Source organism: Pristiophorus japonicus, chromosome 1 (assembly GCF_044704955.1).
Source record: "Pristiophorus japonicus isolate sPriJap1 chromosome 1, sPriJap1.hap1, whole genome shotgun sequence".
In the NCBI taxonomy this organism is placed as follows: Eukaryota; Metazoa; Chordata; class Chondrichthyes; family Pristiophoridae; genus Pristiophorus; species Pristiophorus japonicus.
Genome location: NC_091977.1, coordinates 307,643,393 through 307,664,591, shown reverse-complemented (window position 1 = coordinate 307,664,591; position 21,199 = coordinate 307,643,393). Strand labels below are relative to the sequence as shown.

The 21,199-nt window shown below is 44.8% G+C and overlaps 1 protein-coding gene across 1 annotated transcript in view; it reads right to left on the bottom strand.

Annotated features, from left to right (window-relative positions):
* LOC139263724 (uncharacterized) overlaps positions 1–21,199 on the bottom strand; it is a 124,030-nt gene that overhangs the window by 57,808 nt on the left and 45,023 nt on the right. Inside the window, exons 7-9 of the mRNA XM_070879795.1 lie at positions 20,564–20,734; positions 15,514–15,632; positions 13,159–13,363 (exon numbers count right to left, since the gene is read on the bottom strand). Coding sequence (XP_070735896.1) covers positions 13,159–13,363; positions 15,514–15,632; positions 20,564–20,734 — 495 coding nt within the window. The remainder of the gene's footprint in view (positions 1–13,158; positions 13,364–15,513; positions 15,633–20,563; positions 20,735–21,199) is intronic.

Genomic DNA, 21,199 nt, shown 5'->3' with positions numbered 1-21,199 from the left:
AGGGCTGAAGGAGGTAGAAAAGGTAGGGAGAATCAAGGCCACATAGAATTTTGAAGTCAATAAGCTCGGGGACTGGGAGCTTGCAGGGACAGAAGTAATAAACATAGAAACATAGAATTTAGGTGCAGGAGCAGGCCATTCAGCCCTTTGAGCCTGCACTGCCATTTAATAAGATCATAGCTGATCAATCAACCTCAGTACCCCTTTCCTGCTTTCTCTCCATACTCCTTGATCCCTTTGGCCATAAGGGCCATATCTAACTCCCTTTTGAATATATCTAACGAACTGGCCTCAACAACTTTCTGTGGTAGAGAATTCCACAGGCTAACCACTCCCTGAGTGAAGAAGTTTCTCCTCATCTCGGTCCTAAATGGCTTACCCCTTATTCTTAGACTATGACCCCTGGTGCTGGAACTCCCCAGCAACGGGAACATTCTTCCTGCCTCTAAACTGTCCAATCCCATCAGAATTTTATATGTTTCAATGAGATCCCCTCTCATTCTTCTAAACTCCAATGGATACAAGCCCAATTGATCCAGTCTCTCCTCATATGTCAGTCCTGCCATCCCGGGAATCAATCTGGTGAACCTTCGCTGTATTCCCTCAATAGTAAGAACGTCCTTCCTCAGATTAGGAGACCAAAACTGAGCACAATATTCCAGGTGTGGCCTCACCAAGGCTCTGTACAACTGCAGTAAGACCTCCCTGCTCCTATACTGAAATCCTCTAGCTATGAAGGCCAACATGCCATTTGCCTTCTTCACCGCCTGCTGTACCTGCATGCCAAACTTCAATGACTGATGTACCATGACACCCAGGTCCCATTGCACCTCCCCTTTTCCTAATCTGTCACCATTCAGATAATATTCTGTCTTCCTGTTTTTGTCACCAAAGTGGATAACCTCACATTTATCCACATTATATTGCATCTGCCATGCATTTGCCCACTCACCCAACCTGTCCAAGTCACCCTGCAGTCTCTTAGCATCCTCCTCACAGCTCACACCGTCACCCAGCTTAGTGTCATTTGCAAATTTGAAGATATTACATTCAATTCCTTCATCTAAATCATTGATGTATATTGTAAATAGCTGGGGTCCCAGCACTGAACCCTGCGGCACCCCACTGGTCACTGCCTGCCATTCTGAAAAGGACGCGTTTATTCCGACTCTCTGCCAACCAGTTCTCTATCCACGTCAATACATTATCCCCAATACCATGTGCTTTAATTTTGCACACTAATCTCTTGTGTGAGACCTTGTCAAAAGCCTTTTGAAAGTCCAAATACACCACATCCACTGGTTCTCCCTTGTCCACTCTACTAGTTACATCCTCAAAAAATTCCAGAAGATTTGTCAAGCATGATTTCCCTTTCACAAATCCATGCTGACTTGGACCAATCCCGTCACTGCTTTCCAAATGCGCTGCTATTTCATCTTTAATAATTGATTCCAACATTTTCCCCACCACCGATGTCAGGTTAACCGGTCTATAAATCCCTGTTTTCTCTCTCTCTCCTTTTTTAAAAAGTGGTGTTACATTAGCTACCCTCCAGTCCATAGGAACTGATCCAGTTGGAAAATAATCACCAATGCATCCACTATTCCTAGGGCCACTTCCTTAAGTACTCTGGGATGCAGCCTATCAGGCCCTGGGGATTTATCGGCCTTCAATCCCATCAATTTCCCTAACACAATTTCCTGACTAATAAGGATTTCCTTCAGTTTCTCCTTTTCGCTAGACCCTCTAACCCCTAGTATTTCCAGAAGGTTATTTGTGTCTTCCTTAGTGAAGACAGATCCAAAGTATTTGTTCAATTGGTCTGCCATTTCTTTGTTCCCCATTATAAATTCACCTGATTCTGATGAATGAGACAGAATTCTGGATAAAGTGAAGTACAGGTAGGGTGGAGCTTGGGAGGCAGGTTGGGAGAGCAATGGAAAACTCAAGTCTGGAGGTAACAAAGGAAAGGACATACATTTAGCGAGGTAGAATTAGGCAACCTTGCTGGTAGCCTGAATGTGGGGTTTAAAGATCAACTCAGAATCAAGAAGGACACCAAGTTAGTGCATTATCAGGTTGAACTGAAGTGAACATCCAAAGAGGTGGATGCAATTTCAAGCCATGATTCAGAATTTTTGGCAGGAACTAAATAAGATACCTTGGGGTAGAAATTTCCCCCTGCCTGAAATGGGGCGCTCCCATCCGGTTTCGATTGTTTTTACCGCAACTGTGGTTCAGGTTACCCCTTGAACGACATTCGGCTCTTTGTTGTTTATTTTTCCTTGGATCTGGAAGTTGCTCTTAATGGGGGCAGTGACAACACTTGAGGAGCGGTGACAACACCTGAGGGGCAGAAGTTGGGGGCGGTGCGGAGTGCCCACCGCGATGACGTCATCATGGCGCCGCGTCATCACGGCTCTCCCCCTCATTTAAAGGGGAGAGCCTCCGCAATTTAAAAAATTCAGCCTACTGGACCCCAGGGAGGGTTTCGGCCAGGCCAGCGGCCTGGCACCCAAGAGGGGGTGCCAGGCTGCCTGTTGGCGGCCTGGCTGAACCTGGCGGCATAATTGTCGGGCCGACATGGCAATCGGCCAACAAAAACAAAAGCATGATGGCAGCGGCAGGGCATCCTCCCCTTTAAGGGAAGCCGCACCGCTGTTGCAGAAGACCACAGCTTCACTGGACCTCCGAGAAAAACAGGTTTTGGCACCGCCGACAGGCCGAAGATTTTCAGAGAGGAATGTCACCATCGGGGGTGTAGATCGGCGGTGCGCACGGTGATGACATAGTTACCATGGATCGGCAGTAGTGGAGCGGTAGGGGGGGATCAGGGCACTGCTGGGAAAACTCGGGAGGGCAATTGGGGTAGCAGTGGCCATTCCACGAAAAGTCGGCGGACACTCCACTCCGCAGCGTGGCCACTGATTTGCGATGGAGACAGGCTTTAAGGAGAGGGGCAATTACAGCCCCCTTTAATCTTGCCAATGTAGAGCTGCAAAAAATTCAGTTAGGTAATGTCACCAAGGAGAAACATATTGATGAGAAACAACAGGGGGCCAATAATGAAACCTTGGAAAATACCAGAGATGACCGCGTGGTATCAGAGACAGCGCCATGGAAGTGAACAGTAGAGGAGAATGGTTTGACTAACTAAGTTGAAGGCAGCAAAGAGGATGTATGGGGAAGGATAACGTATTGTGGTCAGAGACACGCAGAATGTCATTAGTCAAAGGAAGACGAGGTGCCCGAGAGGTTAAGGCGGTGGACTGCGAATCCATTGTGCTCTACACGCGTGGGTTTGAATCTCATCCTCATTGATATCGTTTTCCTGACAACAATAGTAAGGAAAATGCTAGAATCTATTATTAAGTATGTGGTAACAGGGCACTTAGAAAGTAATAATAAGATTGGGCAGAGTCAACACGGATTTATGAAAGGAAAATCGTGTTTGACAAATCTGTTAAGAGTTATTTGAGGATGTAACTAGCAGGATAGATGGGGGAACCAGTGGATGTAGTGTATTTTGATTTTCAGAAAGCGTTCGTTAAGGTGTCACACAAGAGATCATTAAATGAAATTAGAGCTCATAGGATTGGGGGTTATAAACCAACATGGATTAGGATTGGTTAACGGACAGAAAACAGTGAGTAAGAATAAACAGGTCATTTTTGGGTTGACGGGTTGTAACTAGTGGGGTACCGCAAGGATCAGTGCTTGGGCCTTAGCTATTCACAATCTATACACGAGACTCCCAAAACAAGCGCTCTACTTGGAGCTCTGACACAACAAACGAGCCCCAGGTGGGCAGAGGAAACGCTTCAAGGACACCCTCAAAGCTTCCTTGAAAAAATGTAACATCCCCCCAACGCTTGGAAATCCCTGGCCCAAAACCATCCAAAGTGGAAGAAAAGCATCGGGGAAGGCACTGAACACCTCGAGTCTCTTCGCCGAGAGCATGCTGAAGCCAAGCGCCGACAGCAGAAGAAGCGCGTGGCAACACAGGCCCCCCCACCCACCTGTTCCTTCAACCACCATTTGCCCCACCCGTAACAGAGACTGTAGGTCCCACATTGAACATAAGAACATAAGAACATCAGAATTAGGAACAGGAGTAGGCCATCTAGCCCCTCGACCCTGCTCGCCATTCAACAAGATCATGGCTGATCTGGCCGTGGACTCAGCTCCACTTACTCGCCCTCTCCCCATAACTCTTAATTCCCTTATTGGTTAAAAATCTATCTATCCATGACTTGAATACATTCAATGAGCTAGCCTCAACTGCTTCCTTGGGCAGAGAATTCCACAGATTCACAACCCTCTGGGAGAAGAAATTCCTTCTCAACTCGGTTTTAAATTGGCTCCCCCGTATTTTGAGGCTGTGCCCCCTAGTTCTAGTCTCCCTGACCAATGGAAACAACCTCTCTGCCTCTATCTTGTCTATCCCTTTCATTATTTTAAATGTTTCTATAAGATCACCCCTCATCCTTCTGAACTCCAACGAGTAAAGAGCCAGTCTACTCAATCTATCATCATAAGGGAACCCCCTCATCTCCGGAATCAGCCTAGTGAATAGTCTCTGCACCCCCTCCAAAGCTAGTATATCCTTCCTTAAGTAAGGTGACCAAAACTGCACGCAGTTCTCCAGGTGCGGCCTCACCAATACCCTATACAGTTGCAGCAGGATCTCCCTGCCTTTGTACTCCAGCCCTCTCGCAATGAAGGCCAACATTCCATTTGCCTTCCTGATTACCTGCTGTACCTGCAAACTAACTTTTTGGGATTCATGCACAAGGACCCCCAGGTCCCTCTGCACCACAGCGTGTTGTAATTTCTCCCCATTCAAATAATATTCCCTTTTACTGTGTTTTTTCCCAAGGTGGATGACCTCACACTTTCCGACATTGTATTCCATCTGCCAAACCTTAGCCCATTCGCTTAACCTATCTAAATCTCTTTGCAGCCTCTCTGTGTCCTCTACACAACCTGCTTTCCCACTAATCTTTGTGTCATCTGCAAATTTTGTTACACTACACTCTGTCCCCTCTTCCAGGTCTGTAAATAGTTGTGGTCCCAGCACCGATCCCTGTGGCACACCACTAACCACCGATTTCCAACCCGAAAAGGACCCATTTATCCCGACTCTCTGATTTCTGTTAGCCAGCCAATTCTCTATCCATGCGAATACATTTCCTCTGACTCCGCAAACATTTATCTTCTGCAGTAACCTTTTGTGTGGCACCTTATCGAATGCCTTTTGGAAATCTAAATACACCACATCCATTGGTACACCTCTATCCACCATGCTCGTTATATCCTCAAAGAATTCCAATAAATTAGTTAAACATGATTTCCCCTTCATGAATCCATGTTGCGTCTGCTTGATTGCACTATTCCTATCTAGATGTCCAGCTATTTCTTCCTTAATGATAGTTTCAAGCATTTTCCCAACTACAGATGTTAAACTAACCGGCTTATAGTTACCTGCCTTTTGCCTGCCCCCTTTTTTAAACAGAGGCGTTACATTAGCTGCTTTCCAATCCGCTGGTACCTCCCCAGAGTCCAGAGAATTTTGGTAGATTATAACGGACGCATCTGCTATAACTGCCATCTCTTTTAATACCCTGAGATACATTTCATCAGGACCAGGGAACTTGTCTACCTTGAGTCCCATTAGCCTGTCCAGCACTACCCCCCTAGAGATAGTGATTATCTCAAGGTCCTCCCTTCCCACATTCCTGTGACCAGCAATTTTTGGCATGGTTTTTGTGTCTTCCACTGTGAAGACTGAAGCAAAATAATTATTTAAGATCTCAGCCATTTCCACATTTCCCATTATTAAATACCCCTTCTCATCTTCTAAGGGACCAACATTTACTTTAGTCACTCTTTTCTGTTTTATATATCGGTAAAAGCTTTTACTATCTGTTTTTATGTTTTGCGCAAGTTTACCCTCGTAACCTATCTTTCCTTTCTTTATTGCTTTCTTAGTCATTCTTTGCTGTTGTTTAAAATTTTCCCAATCTTCTAGTTTCCCACTAACCTTGGCCACCTTATACACATTGGTTTTTAATTTGATACTCTCCTTTATTTCCTTGGCTATCCACGGTTGGTTATCCCTTCTCTTACTGCCCTTCTTTTTCACTGGAATATATTTTTGTTGAGCACTATGAAAGAGCTCCTTAAAAGTCCTCCACTGTTCCTCAATTGTGCCACCGTTTAGTCTGTGTTTCCAGTCTACTTTAGCCAACTCTGCCCTCTTCCCACTGTAGTCCCCTTTGTTTAAGCATAGTACGCTCGTTTGAGACACTACTTCCTCACCCTCAATCTGTATTACAAATTCAACCATACTGTGATCACTCATTCCGAGAGGATCTTTTACTAGGAGATCGTTTATTATTCCTGTCTCACTACACAGGACCAGATCTAAGATAGCTTGCTCCCTTGTAGGTTCTGTAACATACTGTTCTAAGAAACAATCCCGTATACATTCTATGAATTCCTCCTCCAGGCTACCCCGTGCAATTTGATTTGACCAATCGATATGTAGGTTAAAATCCCCCATGATTATTGCCGTTCCTTTTTCACATGCCTCCATTATTCCCTTGATTATTGCGCGCCCCACCATGAAGTTATTATTTGGGGGCCTATAAACTACGCCCATCTCTAATCTCCACCCATAATGATTCAACATTTTGTTCATTAGAGCCAATATCGTCTCTCACAACTGCCCTGATATCATCCTTTATTAACAGAGCTACCCCACCTCCTTTCCCTTCTTGTCTATCTTTCCGAATCGTCAGATACCCCTGTATGTTTAATTCCCACTCTTGGCCACCCTGCAACCACGTTTCTGTAATGGCCACCAAATCATACCCATTTGTAATGATTTATGCCATCAACTCATTTACTTTATTTTGAATGCTGCGTGTGTTTAGGTAGAGTGTTTTAATACTAGTTTTTAAACCATGATTTTTAGTTTTGACCCCTCCTGCAGCCCCTATATATTCAGTGGCCCTTTTTGTTTTTTGCCTTGGGTTTCTCTGCCCTCCACTTTTACTCATCTCCTTTCTGTCTTTTGCTTTTGTCTCCTTTTTGTTTCCCTCTGTCTCCCTGCATTGGTTCCCATCCCCCTGCCATATTAGTTTAACTCCTCCCCAACAGCACTAGCAAACACTCCCCCTAGGACATTGGTTCCGGTCCTGCCTAGAACCGGTTCCAATGCCCCAAGAATTTGAATCCCTCCCTGCTGCACCACTGCAGTCACCTCTTCAGTCACCTGAGAACTCATTTCTAGTGTGGAAGCAAGTCATCCTCGACTCCAAGGGACTGCCTATGATATCAATGATTTGCAAGAGTGGACCAAATGTAATATATCCAAGTTTGCTGATGATACAACTATTTTAGCTGAAACATCAATCAAATGCCCCCTGTTTGTAAGGGCACTGGAACCCACAAATGATACAAAGCTCGGTGGAAATGTAAGTTGTGAGGAGGATGCAAAGAGGCTGCAAGGGGATATGGACGGGTTAAGTAAGTGGGAAAGAACATGGCACATGGAATATATTGTGGAGAAATGTGAAGTTATCCACTTTGGTCGGAAAAATAGAAAAGCAGAGTATTTTTTAAATGGTGAGAGATTGGGAAATATTGGTTCAGAGGGACCTGGGTGTCCTTATACACGAATCGCTGAAACTTAATATGCAGGTACAGCAAGCAGTTAGGAAAGCAAATGGTATGTTGAGCTTTATTACAAAAGGATTTGAATACAAGAATAAAGACACCTCATTGCAATTATATAGGGCCCTGGTGAGACCACACCTGGAGTATTGTGTACAGTTTTGGTCTCCTTACCTAAGGAAGAATATACTTGCCATAGAGGGCGTGCAACAAAGGTTCACCACATTGATTCTCGGGATGGGGGGGATTGTTCTATGAGGAGAGATTGAGGAGACTAGGCCTACGTTCTCTAGAGTTTAGAAGAATGAGAGGTAATCTCATTGAAACATACACAATTCTTACAGGGCTTAACAGGGTAGATGCAGGGAGGATGTTTCCCCTTGCTTGGAAGTCTAGAACATGGAGTCACATGGGGTCAGCTATTTAGAACTGAGCTGAGGAGGAATTTCTTCACTCAGAGGGTTGTGAATCTTTGGAATTCTATACCCCGGAGGGCTGTGGAGGCTCAGTGGTTGAGTATATTCAAGGCAGAGATGGATAGATTTTTGGATATTAAGGGAATCAAGAAATATGGGGATAGTGCAGGAAGTTGGAGTTGAGGTAGAAGATCAGTCATGATCTTATTGAATGGTGGAGCAGGTTCAAAGGGCCGAATGTCTGACTCCGGCTCTTATTTCTTAGGTTCTTATGTTCAACAAGGCAGTCTTTGTGCTGTGAGCAAGAGGTGGGTTTCAAGCAATAGATGTCTGCTGAGGACTGGGTGAAAAGAGAAGCTATAGCATGTAGTGAGGTCAGAGCTAGGGTAGTGGGGGAGATTGGAATGGTCAGAGAGCGCAGAGGGATTGGAGAAGGTTGAGACTACTGAGGAGAGAGTCTCAATTTTAAAGACAAGCAAATCCACGAGTTCCTTACCATAGACAAAATATATGAAAATGGTGGACGCAGCAGAGGGAGCTTTGAGAAGGCAGTTTATATGGAGAAAAATAGTTTTGTATGATTGTGGGAGTAATTGGATAATTTGGCTCTCCAGGGAGAGCATGGTAATTTTTTTTTTTTAGGTGGTTTAACGATATCTCATAGTTGGCCTAGTTGTGCACCATAAGTGCTTCAGCCTGAAATCCTAGGATTTGAGGGAGAGTAACACCATGAGTTGGACACCGTGGTAGTTATTGTCTGGATAAGAGCATTGGTGATTAAGGCAACAGCACTGTTGTTCAGGGCTGGAATAGACTAAGGTGGAAAGGATGCAGCAGAGGGAGTTGGGGCATAGTGTTTTCCAGGGGAGAAGTTGATGATAGAGGGGCTGGAAAAGGGGATATGGATTATGAGGGAAGTGAGGAATTTGTGGGAAATGTTCTTATCAGTGATAGGTACTGAGATCGCACGTAATGATCAGGTGAAGGAAAGACTTTCTGTGTGACTGAAAGGGATGATATGCAAAGTGAGATTGAAGAGCTGACTGCACAATTGGATTCCCTTGAGAAGAACCAGCACTTGGAGGGTGCGCTGGTCAGGAAATTGCAGGCCCACAAGCCTTAATTTTCTATTTTAATGGGACCTGGAATTGCCACCACAAAGTTTGAGCGGAGACATGCTGGGGCAGTCTGAATGAGGGGTAGGGAATCACTGGAGGCTGGCCAGAGCTTCAAACATCAATAGGTTCATCGACAATGAGGTAATGGATAGGGATGGCTTTGTTTGCAATGGAACAGACATTTTGTAGTACAGTCCATATTGGACTGTGACATGAGAAAGAAAACTGCAGGGCTGCTGAAGACGAAGCCTATTGCGCAGAAAACCAAGTGGTAGAGTCACCATGATACAAATTCTCTTTGAAGGCCAATGAAGGATGGTATGTTGCCTCCCTGGTGCAAGGGTCAAGGATGTCTCGGAGCGGGTGCAGGACATTCTGAAATGGGAGGGAGAACAGCCAGTTGTCGTGGTGCACATTGGTACCAACGACATAGGTAAAAAAAGGGATGAGGTCCTACGAAACGAATTTAAGGAGCTAGGAGCTAAATTAAAAAGTAGGACCTCAAAAGTAGTAATCTCGGGATTGCTGCCAGTGCCACGTGATAGTCAGAGTAGGAATCGCAGGATAGCGCAGATGAATACGTGGCTTGAGCAGTGGTGCAGCAGGGAGGGATTCAAATTCCTGGGGCATTGGGACCGGTTCTGGGGGAGGTGGGACCAGTACAAACCGGACGGTCTGCACCTGGGCAGGACCGGAACCAATGTCCTAGGGGGAGTGTTTGCTAGTGCTGTTGGGGAGGATTTAAACTAATATGGCAGGGGGATGGGAACCAATGCAGGGAGACAGAGGGAAACAAAAAGGAGGCAAAAGCAAAAGACAGAAAGGAGATGAGGAAAAGTGGAGGGCGGAGAAACCCAAGGCAAAGAACAAAAAGGGCCACTGTACAGCAAAATTCTAAAAGGACAAAGGGTGTTAAAAAAACAAGCCTGAAGGCTTTGTGTCTTATTGCAAGGAGTATCCGCAATAAGGTGGATGAATTAATTGTGCAAATAGATGTTAATAAATATGATGTGATTGGGATTACGGAGACGTGGCTCCAGGATGATCAGGGCTGGGAACTCAACATTCAGGGGTATTCAACATTCATGAAGGATAGAATAAAAGGAAAAGGAGGTGGGGTATCATTGTTGGTTAAAGAGGAGATTAATGCAATAGTTAGGAAAGACATTAGCTTGGATGATGTGGAATCTATATGGGTAGAGCTGCAGAACACCAAAGGGCAAAAAAAGTTAGTAGGAGTTGTGTACAGACCTCCAAACAGTAATAGGGATGTTGGGGAGGGCATCAAACAGGAAATTAGGGGTGCATGCAATAAAGGTGTAGCAGTTATAAAGGGTGACTTTAATATGCACATAGATTGGGCTAGCCAAACTGGAAGCAATACGGTGGAGGAGGATTTCCTGGAGTGCATAAGGGATGGTTTTCTAGACCAATATGTTGAAGAACCAACTAGGGGGGAGGCCATCTTAGACTGGGTGTTGTGCAATGAGAGAGGATTAATTAGCAATCTCATTGTGCGAGGCCCCTTGGGGAAGAGTGACCATAATATGGTGGATTTCTGCATTGGGATGGAGAATGAAACAGTAAATTCAGAGACCATGGTCCAGAACTTAAAGAAGGGTAACTTTGAAGGTATGAGACGTGAATTGGCTAGGATAGATTGGCGAATGATACTTAGGGGGTTGACTGTGGATGGGCAATGGCAGACATTTAGAGACCGCATGGATGAATTACAACAATTGTACATTCCTGTCTGGCGTAAAAATAAAAAAGGGAAGGTGGCTCAACCGTGGCTATCTAGGGAAATCAGGGATAGTATTAAAGCCAAGGAAGTGGCATACAAATTGGCCAGAAATAGCAGCGAACCTGGGGACTGGGAGAAATTTAGAACTCAGCAGAGGAGGACAAAGGGTTTGATTAGGGCAGAGAAAATGGAGTACGAGAAGAAGCTTGCAGGGAACATTAAGGTGGATTGCAAAAGTTTCTATAGGTATGTAAAGAGAAAAAGGTTAGTAAAGACAAACGTAGGTCCCCTGCAGTCAGAATCAGGGGAAGTCATAACGGGGAACAAAGAAATGGCAGACCAATTGAACAAGTACTTTGGTTCGGTATTCACTAAGGAGGATACAAACAACCTTCCGGATATAAAAGGGGTCAGAGGGTCTAGTAAGGAGGGGGAACTGAGGGAAATCTTTATTAGTCGGGAAATTGTGTTGGGGAAATTGATGGGATTGAAGGCCGATAAATCCCCAGGGCCTGATGGACTGCATCCCAGAGTACTTAAGGAGGTGGCCTTGGAAATAGCGGATGCATTGACAGTCATTTTCCAACATTCCATTGACTCTGGATCAGTTCCTATGGAGTGGAGGGTAGCCAATGTAATCCCACTTTTTAAAAAAGGAGGGAGAGAGAAAACAGGGAATTATAGACCGGTCAGTCTGACCTCAGTAGTGGGTAAAATGATGGAATCAATTATTAAGGATGTCATAGCAGTGCATCTGGAAAATGGTGACATGATAGGTCCAAGTCAGCATGGATTTGTGAAAGGGAAATCATGCTTGACAAATCTTCTGGAATTTTTTGAGGATGTTTCCAGTAAAGTGGACAAAGGAGAACCAGTTGATGTGGTATATTTGGACTTTCAGAAGGCTTTCGACAAGGTCCCACACAAGAGATTAATGTGCAAAGTTAAAGCACATGGGATTGGGGGTAGTGTGCTGACATGGATTGAGAACTGGTTGTCAGACAGGAAGCAAAGAGTAGGAGTAAACGGGTACTTTTCAGAATGGCAGGCAGTGACTAGTGGGGTGCCGCAAGGTTCTGTGCTGGGGCCCCAGCTGTTTACATTGTACATTAATGATTTAGACGAGGGGATTAAATGCAGTATCTCCAAATTTGCGGATGACACTAAGTTGGGTGGCAGTGTGAGCTGCGAGGAGGATGCTATTAGGCTGCAGAGTGACTTGGATAGGTTAGGTGAGTGGGCAAATGCATGGCAGATGAAGTATAATGTGGATAAATGTGAGGTTATCCACTTTGGTGGTAAAATCAGAGAGACAGACTATTATCTGAATGGTGACAGATTAGGAAAAGGGAAGGTGCAACGAGACCTGGGTGTCATGGTACATCAGTCATTGAAGGTTAGCATGCAGGTACAGCAGGCGGTTAAGAAAACAAATGGCATGTTGGCCTTCATAGCGAGGGGATTTGAATACAGGGGCAGGGAGGTGTTGCTACAGTTGTATAGGGCCTTGGTGAGGCCACACCTGGAGTATTGTGTACAGTTTTGGTCTCCTAACCTGAGGAAGGACATTCTTGCTATTGAGGGAGTGCAGCGAAGATTCACCAGTACTGATTCCCGGGATGGCGGGACTGACCTATCAAGAAAGACTGGATCAACTGGGCTTGTATTCACTGGAGTTCAGAAGAATGAGAGGGGATCTCATAGAAACGTTTAAAATTCTGACGGGTTTAGACAGGTTAGATGCAGGAAGAATGTTCCCAATGTTGGGGAAGTCCAGAACCAGGGGTCACAGTCTGAGGATAAGGGGTAAGCCATTTAGGACCGAGATGAGGAGAAACTTCTTCACCCAGAGAGTGGTGAACCTGTGGAATTCTCTACCACAGAAAGTAGTTGAGGCCAATTCACTAAATATATTCAAAAGGGAGTTAGATGAAGTCCTTACTACTCGGGGGATCAAGGGTTATGGCGAGAAAGCAGGAAGCGGGTACTGAAGTTTCATGTTCAGCCATGAACTCATTGAATGGCGGTGCAGGCTAGAAGGGCTGAATGGCCTGCTCCTGCACCTATTTTCTATGTTTCTATGTTTCTATGTTTCTCAGGTAATTATTTTTACCAACTTTTAAGTAGATGTAAAACAAATAAGGAATAATAATAATTATGCACTCTATTTCAAATGAGTTGAAAGATTAATGTAACTTACCCTCTAAAAGTATGAATTAGCATAGCTATAAGGAGGTTTACAGCTAGAACTGCTTCTAATCCAATGAATGTTCCTACAAGTACATATGTCATAAGTGCATCATGCTCAAGCATTGCATTGTAATTGTAATGGTCGATAACACTAATACGAAAAGTAGTGAATAGACAGCTCGACAAGGTATTGAATTCGGACAGTTCATTGAAGCCTTCAAAGTAACAGAAGAAACAGAACAAAATTAGGATCTTCATAACAAAAGTATAAACTGTACTTAAATCCAGGAATCAAACCCAGTGAAAGCAGTTAATACAGCATTAGTTATTTCAGAAACAAATTGAAATTTTGTTTGGAAATGCAACTGATGATTAAGAGATAATTATAGAAAATAATAGAGTGGTTCTTGTACTACTCGGACTATGAGAGTGTCACCTGTGGATGATAGTTGGCCAGATTTGAATGATGGAGCTGTAGGTGTAGATAGATATTGTAAAGTCTAGCTCAACTATACTGTGGCGCCAGGAAGAAATATTTCATTACTTTCTTCCAGTGATAACATCTGTGCTGTGGACTGCAGGAAGATATCAGGTGGGCAGAACAGTGGCAAATGGAATTCAATCCGGATTAGTGTGAGGTAATGCATTTGGGGAGGTCTAACAAGGCAAGGCAATACACATTACATGGTACGACACTGAAAAGTGTAATGGAACAAAGGGACCATGGAGTGCAGGTCCACAGATCTATAAAGGTAGCAGACCAGGTAGATAAGGTGGTTAAGAAGGCATATGGAATACTTATCTTTTTAAGTCGAGGCATGAAATATAAGAGCAAGGAGGTTATGCTTGAACTGTATAAAACACTGGTTAGGCACAGTTGGAGTACTGTGTGCAGTTCTGGTCACCACATTACAGGAAATATATGATTGCACTGGAAAGGGTGCAGAGGAGATTTACAAGAATGTTGCCTGGACTGGAGAATTTTGGCTCTAAGGAAAAATTGAGATGCTGGGTCTGTTTTCTTTGGAACAGAGGAGGCTATGGCGAGATCTGATTGAGATGTATAAAATTATGAGGGGCCTGGATAGCGTGGATAGGAAGAACCTGTTTCCCTTGGCAGAGGAGTCAACAACCAAGGGCATAAATTTAAAGTAATTGGGGGAGGTTTAGAGGAGATACAAGGGGAAATTTCTTCACCCAGAGGGTGGATGGGGGCCTGGAACTCAGTGCCTAGAAGGGTAGTAAAGGCAGAAACCCTCGCCACATTTAAAAAATACTTGGATGTGCACTTAAAGTGCTACACCTACAGGGCTACGGACCAAGAGCTGGAAAGTGGGATTAGGCTGGATAGCTCTTGGTCGGCCAGCGCGGACACGATGGACCAAAATGGCCTCCTTCCGTGCTGTAAATTTCTTTGATTCTATGTAGAATCTACAATAAGAAAAGAATGTGTTCGACCAAATAACCTTTTTCCTCTGAAGAATAATACGCCAGATTAATAAATGCCAACCTCAAAAATGAGCAAAAACTGATTAACAGCTTCAAAAAAGCTGGCATAGCCCCCAAAAAGCTGACAACTAAAAACAGAATAGAGCATGTGAAAACAAGTACATTGAAAATGTAGAGACACCAGCTTGCAAGTACACATTTCTTCACTTGTATTTTGGTAAAAATAAGTACATAAAATTCTAAATGGGAATACAAATGTTTTAGGCACAGGATTTGTGTTTTAGGGAGCTTGAGAGCATGACGCTTTCCACACAAAATTTAGATTATCGATACATATGGAGAGACGGAGTGCCAGGCTGCCTATTGGCAGCCCGGCCGAACCCAGAGGCATAATTGTCGGGCTGACCTGGCAGTCGGCCGACAAAAAAAAAATAAGATGGTGGGTATGACAGTAGGTCCTCCCCTTTAATGACAGCCGCACCACCATTTTACAAACACTGCAAGCACAGTGCACCAACAGAAAAAGTGGTCGGTGGCACCGAGTGGCTGGAGCAAGATTTTCAGAACAGAATTTTACGTTCGGGGGGGCACATCGGCACATCGGCACATCGCCGCTTTCTGGCGGTAACAGGCCTTAAGGGCAGGGGCAATTTTGGCCCCCTTGTGTCAGTATACTTTATAGTAAAAAAAAATTCAACACATCACATGCAACAGATTGCCAAACCTTGCCTTTGCATATATCCACCAGAATAATCATTTCCTACTTCTGCAATAAACTGTTCATTTGATGGTCAACTGATCCCAAATGATTTAAGCCTTATTGCCATATACAACATTGTGTTATTAAAATTACATAGGATGGAAATATTTACTAAGATAATACTAAATATTTAAGCAGGTTGGATACTTTTCATACCTCCAAAGATCAGGTAGTAGGCAAATGCATATGGTATGAAGAACTGTGTATAGATGAAAAGGAACTTAAAGATTATTGGGATAATGCTGCCAATCATGGATACAAATGGTCCAATATACCTGTGGGAAAAGAGATGTTCCTAAAATTACTTAACAGACTGAATTGCAGGGCATCACAACTAATACTTTTTGCACAATCTTTTGCCATTTGTTTTGTTCATGTATGGATAAAGATTTTAAAATAAACTGAATTCTTAAAAATTGTCGTAAAATATATTTTGTACAAGATGCAGTAATGAACTAAGCACAATTTAGCCTAAAACACTGAAATTAGTTTTAATCTTATTCTCAATCTACTCTCTCAATTGTTCAGGAGGCCATTACCCATTTATTCTTCACCAAAATACAAGAAAAATACAGAATGGCTATAAGGACCTACAACTTCAAGCTGTCTTGCATCACAATGGTGCAAATCACTTGCCTTGAGCTGTTATATCAAGGCAATAACACTGCAATTTCCCGGCATCCATCCACAGAGCAGAATCCTGGCAGAACCAGGTTCCTCACCATTTTCCGAACCCTCAAACGAATTGGAGATTCAATCATTCACAGTGCATAATTTTGGGCTCATTCTCACTTTTTGTTGTCTTTCTCCCTCTTTCTCTTTGTATGCCTAACACATATTGGCCCATAACTTGCTGTAACAGGGCATCTAAAGCTGCCTACCATTAATTAGACTCGTTCTTGCACGTTTAGGTTTTTAAATTTCTTGCACAGCAAGTTGCTGAAAGTGCGAGCTAATAACGTCACAGCGAGGGAAACAGGGCATCTGGGACATGAGTGAACTGGGCAAGCAACTGTGTATCTCCTTAACCAATCAGATTGAAGGATTGTGAAATTAACAGTGCAAGGACTGAGAAGGAAGGAAAAATTAGATTGGGTGAATTCATTGTGAAATCAGGTACAGAATGAGAAATAAAGAGAGGGAAACAAAGATTGAATTGAAAGAGAGAGAAAAAAGACAGAAGGAGAAAGTAAAAATTTTAAATTTCACATTTTTAAAATCTCCAACAACTACCAGTACTCTTATAGAGTTGGAAGAGTACAGCTACTCCTCTTGCTCCACAGGAACATTTTTTTCTGCATTGCCTGATGTCTGCCCTGCTCAACGGTGAGTAATTTCATCAAGGGGTCCTTCAACAGGCATTAGACCCCTAATTTACACATTTAAGGGGCTTAACGCCTGCTTTAGGCATCTGTCCAGGATGTCTAAAAAAAAGGAGCCCACGAATTTAGTTGTGGGACCAACGCATGCACAGTTCAGGCACAGGCAGTCCCAATGCTAAATTAGTATGCCTTGCATTCAGAAAAAGGAAACAATGCATTCCAATTTCTACCCCAAACTGTCTTTTCTATTTTCCAATGCTGTCAGTACAACTGTATATTTGCATCATTCATAGGCCAGAAATTAGATATGGCCCTAAAACGGGCGGTATGGTGGCTCTGTGCTATTAAGCTACGCTGGGTCAAACTGGTCTAAGTAGCATGCAAAATTCATGCTCAGTCCTCATTAACTGATTATAGTGCTGATCTCAGCATGAAAACCGCTGCTCATTGATTTACTGCTCAATAAGTCCAGTCTAATTCCTAGTCATATTTGGCTTAGGCTTTATTCAGTACTTAAAGGGGAGCTGCATTGATGCTACAGCACCTCACTGTCATTCCAGTTGGAACTGCACCTGGAAGCAGAGGCTACTACACAGAGATGACTGAGGCTCAGCACAGGGAGAGAGCCAGAAGATTCTCAGACATGGTTCTGGAGGCACGTGGTGGCCATGGAGAGGAGGCTTATACACCCAGAAGGCTATGGTGGGAAATGGCCGATGGTGTGACGGCAACCAGTGCAGTCCCCAGGTCCTCCATGCAATGCCACAAGAAGTTTAATGACCTCACACAGCCGGTCACGGGGAGTGAAGGCTTCAGCAAGTACCATATCCCACCATCTGCACCACAAGCCTCACATACTACTCAATGCACTACATCCCCAACATTCACACGCACATCTCACACTTTGCACACACTGACAGCTATTCAATTATGGCGGGCATATCACCCAAACACATTGCATGCACCATGCTCACTCACACACTTCCCTTTCTCTTGCAGGCCAAGATGGCGCATAATCGGCGGGAGCAGCGGCAGACAGGCAGGGGGTAAGCTGCCATACAGGACCTGAGCCAACTGGAGCAGCAAGTGCTGGATTTTAGTGGACGGGAAGTCATGGTGGCTGTGGCAATGGGAGACGTTGAAGCCCTTGGAGCCAACAATGTTATGCTCATTCCTAATCTTTTTTCTCGCATTCCACTTCCTCCTTATCCCACATTCTCTTCTTACTTACAAGCTGCTGATGCTGTATCCATGCATATCTTGCTTTCCCCACCCAACCTCCCCATAACCTGACTAATGCCTTTCTGCTTTCAAATAATCAAGACCAAGCAGAAGCCCAGCCTGTCCCTGGGGCGATGGAGGAGAGTAGATATGGAGAAGAAGACACAGCGTCACTGCATCTGTCACTCACAGACATCAGCTCAGAAACTAGCACTGCACGTAAGAGGGTAATGTAGAAATGGGATCTGCACAGGGTGAAGCACCAGGCACGAGTAAGCTGCAGCAAGGCCAGGGGAAATGGGTAGCTTGGGAGCCTGCTCCCCATAGGGTGAGTTTGTGTGCGAGTTCTGCTGCACATGACTCAGATGAGGACCTCGATGGGGCAACGTTCAGAAGAAGGATGCTGGGCATGCACAGGGAAATGCTAGGTGCAATGGCAAGCCTGGCAGAAAGTCTCTTGGCAATATCAAGGAGCATGGAGGAGTCCACCTTCAACATTGGCCGGGGCTTTGCGTAGAGCTTGCAGCCCATAATTTTCAGGTTGGTAATGATGGAAAATTCCTGGGGAAACCGTGTCGACCCAAACATGATGCTGCATGTGATGATTGATAGCTTGGCTGCCATTGCAGCACAGGCGGAAGCAACCCAACGTCTTAGTGCTGCAGTGGAAGTGCAGACCGTTGTCCTGCAGTCTCAGCTTGCTGCCACGCCAGTTCAGACTGTTCTCATGGAGTCTCATCTTGCTGCCACCCAAGCTCAGATTGCTGACATCGTGGCTGGGTTCACCATTGTTGACCGGGGCTTGCAGGGCGTCACAGTAGGCCAGCAATCTGTGCTCCAACAGATTACTAGGAATGCTGAGGTGCCGCCCTGGGGGAGTGGCGGTGACTCAGGATCCCGCGGTCCTCTTTCAGGATGGAAGCATTTCTTTTCCTACCACTGCCACTCCGCCATGCCAGCCAGCCGGCCCAGACTGCTGCCACCCATACTGAGGTGGTGCAGTCTACAGCCGGGCCTTCTAGGTCATCCTGCAAGGTCATCTGAAGTCTTCCCCAGGGAAGCTCAGTAGCCTTCCACCAGCCATGCTGCAGGCATTGGGGTGCACTTCGTAGGAGTACTAGATCAGGAAAGGGAACCTAAACGACAGGCACGAATGGAGTGCACAAGGGTGATTAGTTGATATAGTATGTGTAAATTGATTGTTGATAAATTTAAAGTTTTGTTTTGAATCTTTTGAGGTGGCTCTCATTTCAGCTTTGTGCCCAGGATGATTCTGTAATGTTCCGTGATAGAGGGATGGTGTGATGGTTTGACACCGTTCTTTCTGGGGGGCCTCCTGTTAGGACTATTGCCATGAAAATTAGCAACCAGTGCCAATGTTCCATAGGTGAGAGTGACTGCTCTTGACATCAAGGCAGCATTTGACTGAGTGTGGCACCAAGGAGCCAGAGTAAAATTGAAGTCAATGGGAATCAGGAGAAAAAAATCTCCACTGGCTGTAATCATACCTAGCACAAAGGAAGATGGTTGTGGGTGTTGGAGGTCAATCATCTCAGCCCCAGGACATTGCTGCAGGAGTTCCTCAGGGCAGTGTCCTAGGCCTAACCATCTTCAGCTGCTTCATCAATGACCTTCCCTCCATCATAAGGTCAGAAGTGGGGATGCGCGCTGATGACTGCACAGTATTCAGTTCCATTCGCAACTCCTCAGATAATGCAGCAGCCCATGCCCGCATGCAGCAAGACCTGGACGACATTCAGGCTTGGGTTGATGAGTGGCAAGTAACTTTCGCGCCACACAAGTGCCAGGCGATGACTATCTCCAACAAGCGAGAGTCTAACCACCTCCCCTTGACATTCAACGGCATTATCATGACCGAATCCCAACAACATCCTGGGGATCTCCATTGGTCAGAAACTTAACTGAACCAGCCACATGAATACTGTGGCAACAAGCGATGATCAGAGGCAGTTCTGCGGCGAGTATCTCACTTCCTGACTCCCCAAAGCATTTCCATCATCAACAAGGGACAAGTCAGGAGTGTGATGGTTGCCTGGATGAGTGCATCTGCAACAACACTTAAGAAGCTCGACACCATTCAGGATAAAGCAGCCCACTTGATTTGGCACCCATCCATCACCTTAAACATTCACTCTCTCCACCAGCAGCACACTGTGGCTGCAGTGTATACCTGCAACAAAATCAGCAAGGCTTCTTGGGCAGCACCTCCCAAACCCACGACCTCTACCATCTAGAAGGACATGGGCAGCAGGTGCATGGGAACACCATCACCTGCAGGTTCCCCTCCAAGTTACACACTATCCTGTCTTGGAAGTATATCGCCATTCCTTCATCGTCGCTGGGTCAAAATCCTGAAACTCCCTAACAGCTCTTCACCACAAGGACTGCAGTGATTCAAGAAGGCAATTCACCACCACCTTCTCAAGGGCAATTAGGGATGGGCAATAAATGCTGGTCTTCCAGCAATGCCGACCTTCCAGGAACAAATAAAAAATACCATTTGACAATTTTTTTTGTAAAGGACCTGTTTACACCTAACATAGTTCAACTTTTGTGTCAAAAGTTCTTAAAAGAAATCAATAAATGTCAGCAAATGTTACTGTCTTCAACCACATCTTATTTGAATACTAAAAATGGCTCACCTGAAAGGCTTGAAGTGTTTCAGATTCCAAAGCCACAAAGGAGGAAGTGTAATTGCTACAAACTGCAGATGAAGCCATGCAATTACTTGGTTCCATTGTAAAATTACATCCGCCACATGTGTAAATATGACAGCCAGAAGCAAAACAACTACCAGCCAGCCATAAAAATACCTAAACAAAATTAAAATTGAAATATAACATTTTTATAGTTCAAATAGTTTACAAATGTTTACAGTGTGGAAATTCGGTCTTCTGCCGCCCCTCTTAGAGCCCCAGAGGCACTTGCGCCTAGATGGGCAGCTTCCAGTGCCCCGCCGGGACATTCGGTGCCAGTATCGACGGAAGGGCAGAGCAGTACCGCCTTGGAGAGGCGAGCCAGTGTGCAATGCCCCTGGTTGCGACACTGACTTAATTTTTGGTTGTCGCCCGATCTGTAGAGCTTCATAGCGTGTCCTGGTAGGAACACCTGTGAAAGCAGGCGTTCCAAGCTGTAGCGGCTGCAGTGAGGTAAGTAATGCCGACCTGAGGTAAGTGTGTTTGTTGTTTTTTAATTTACAATTTATGCTGTGGTGGCTGTGAGCTATGTATTGGGAATGTTTTTGGTGTTTATTTTCCAGGTACCGCCCCCCCCCCCCC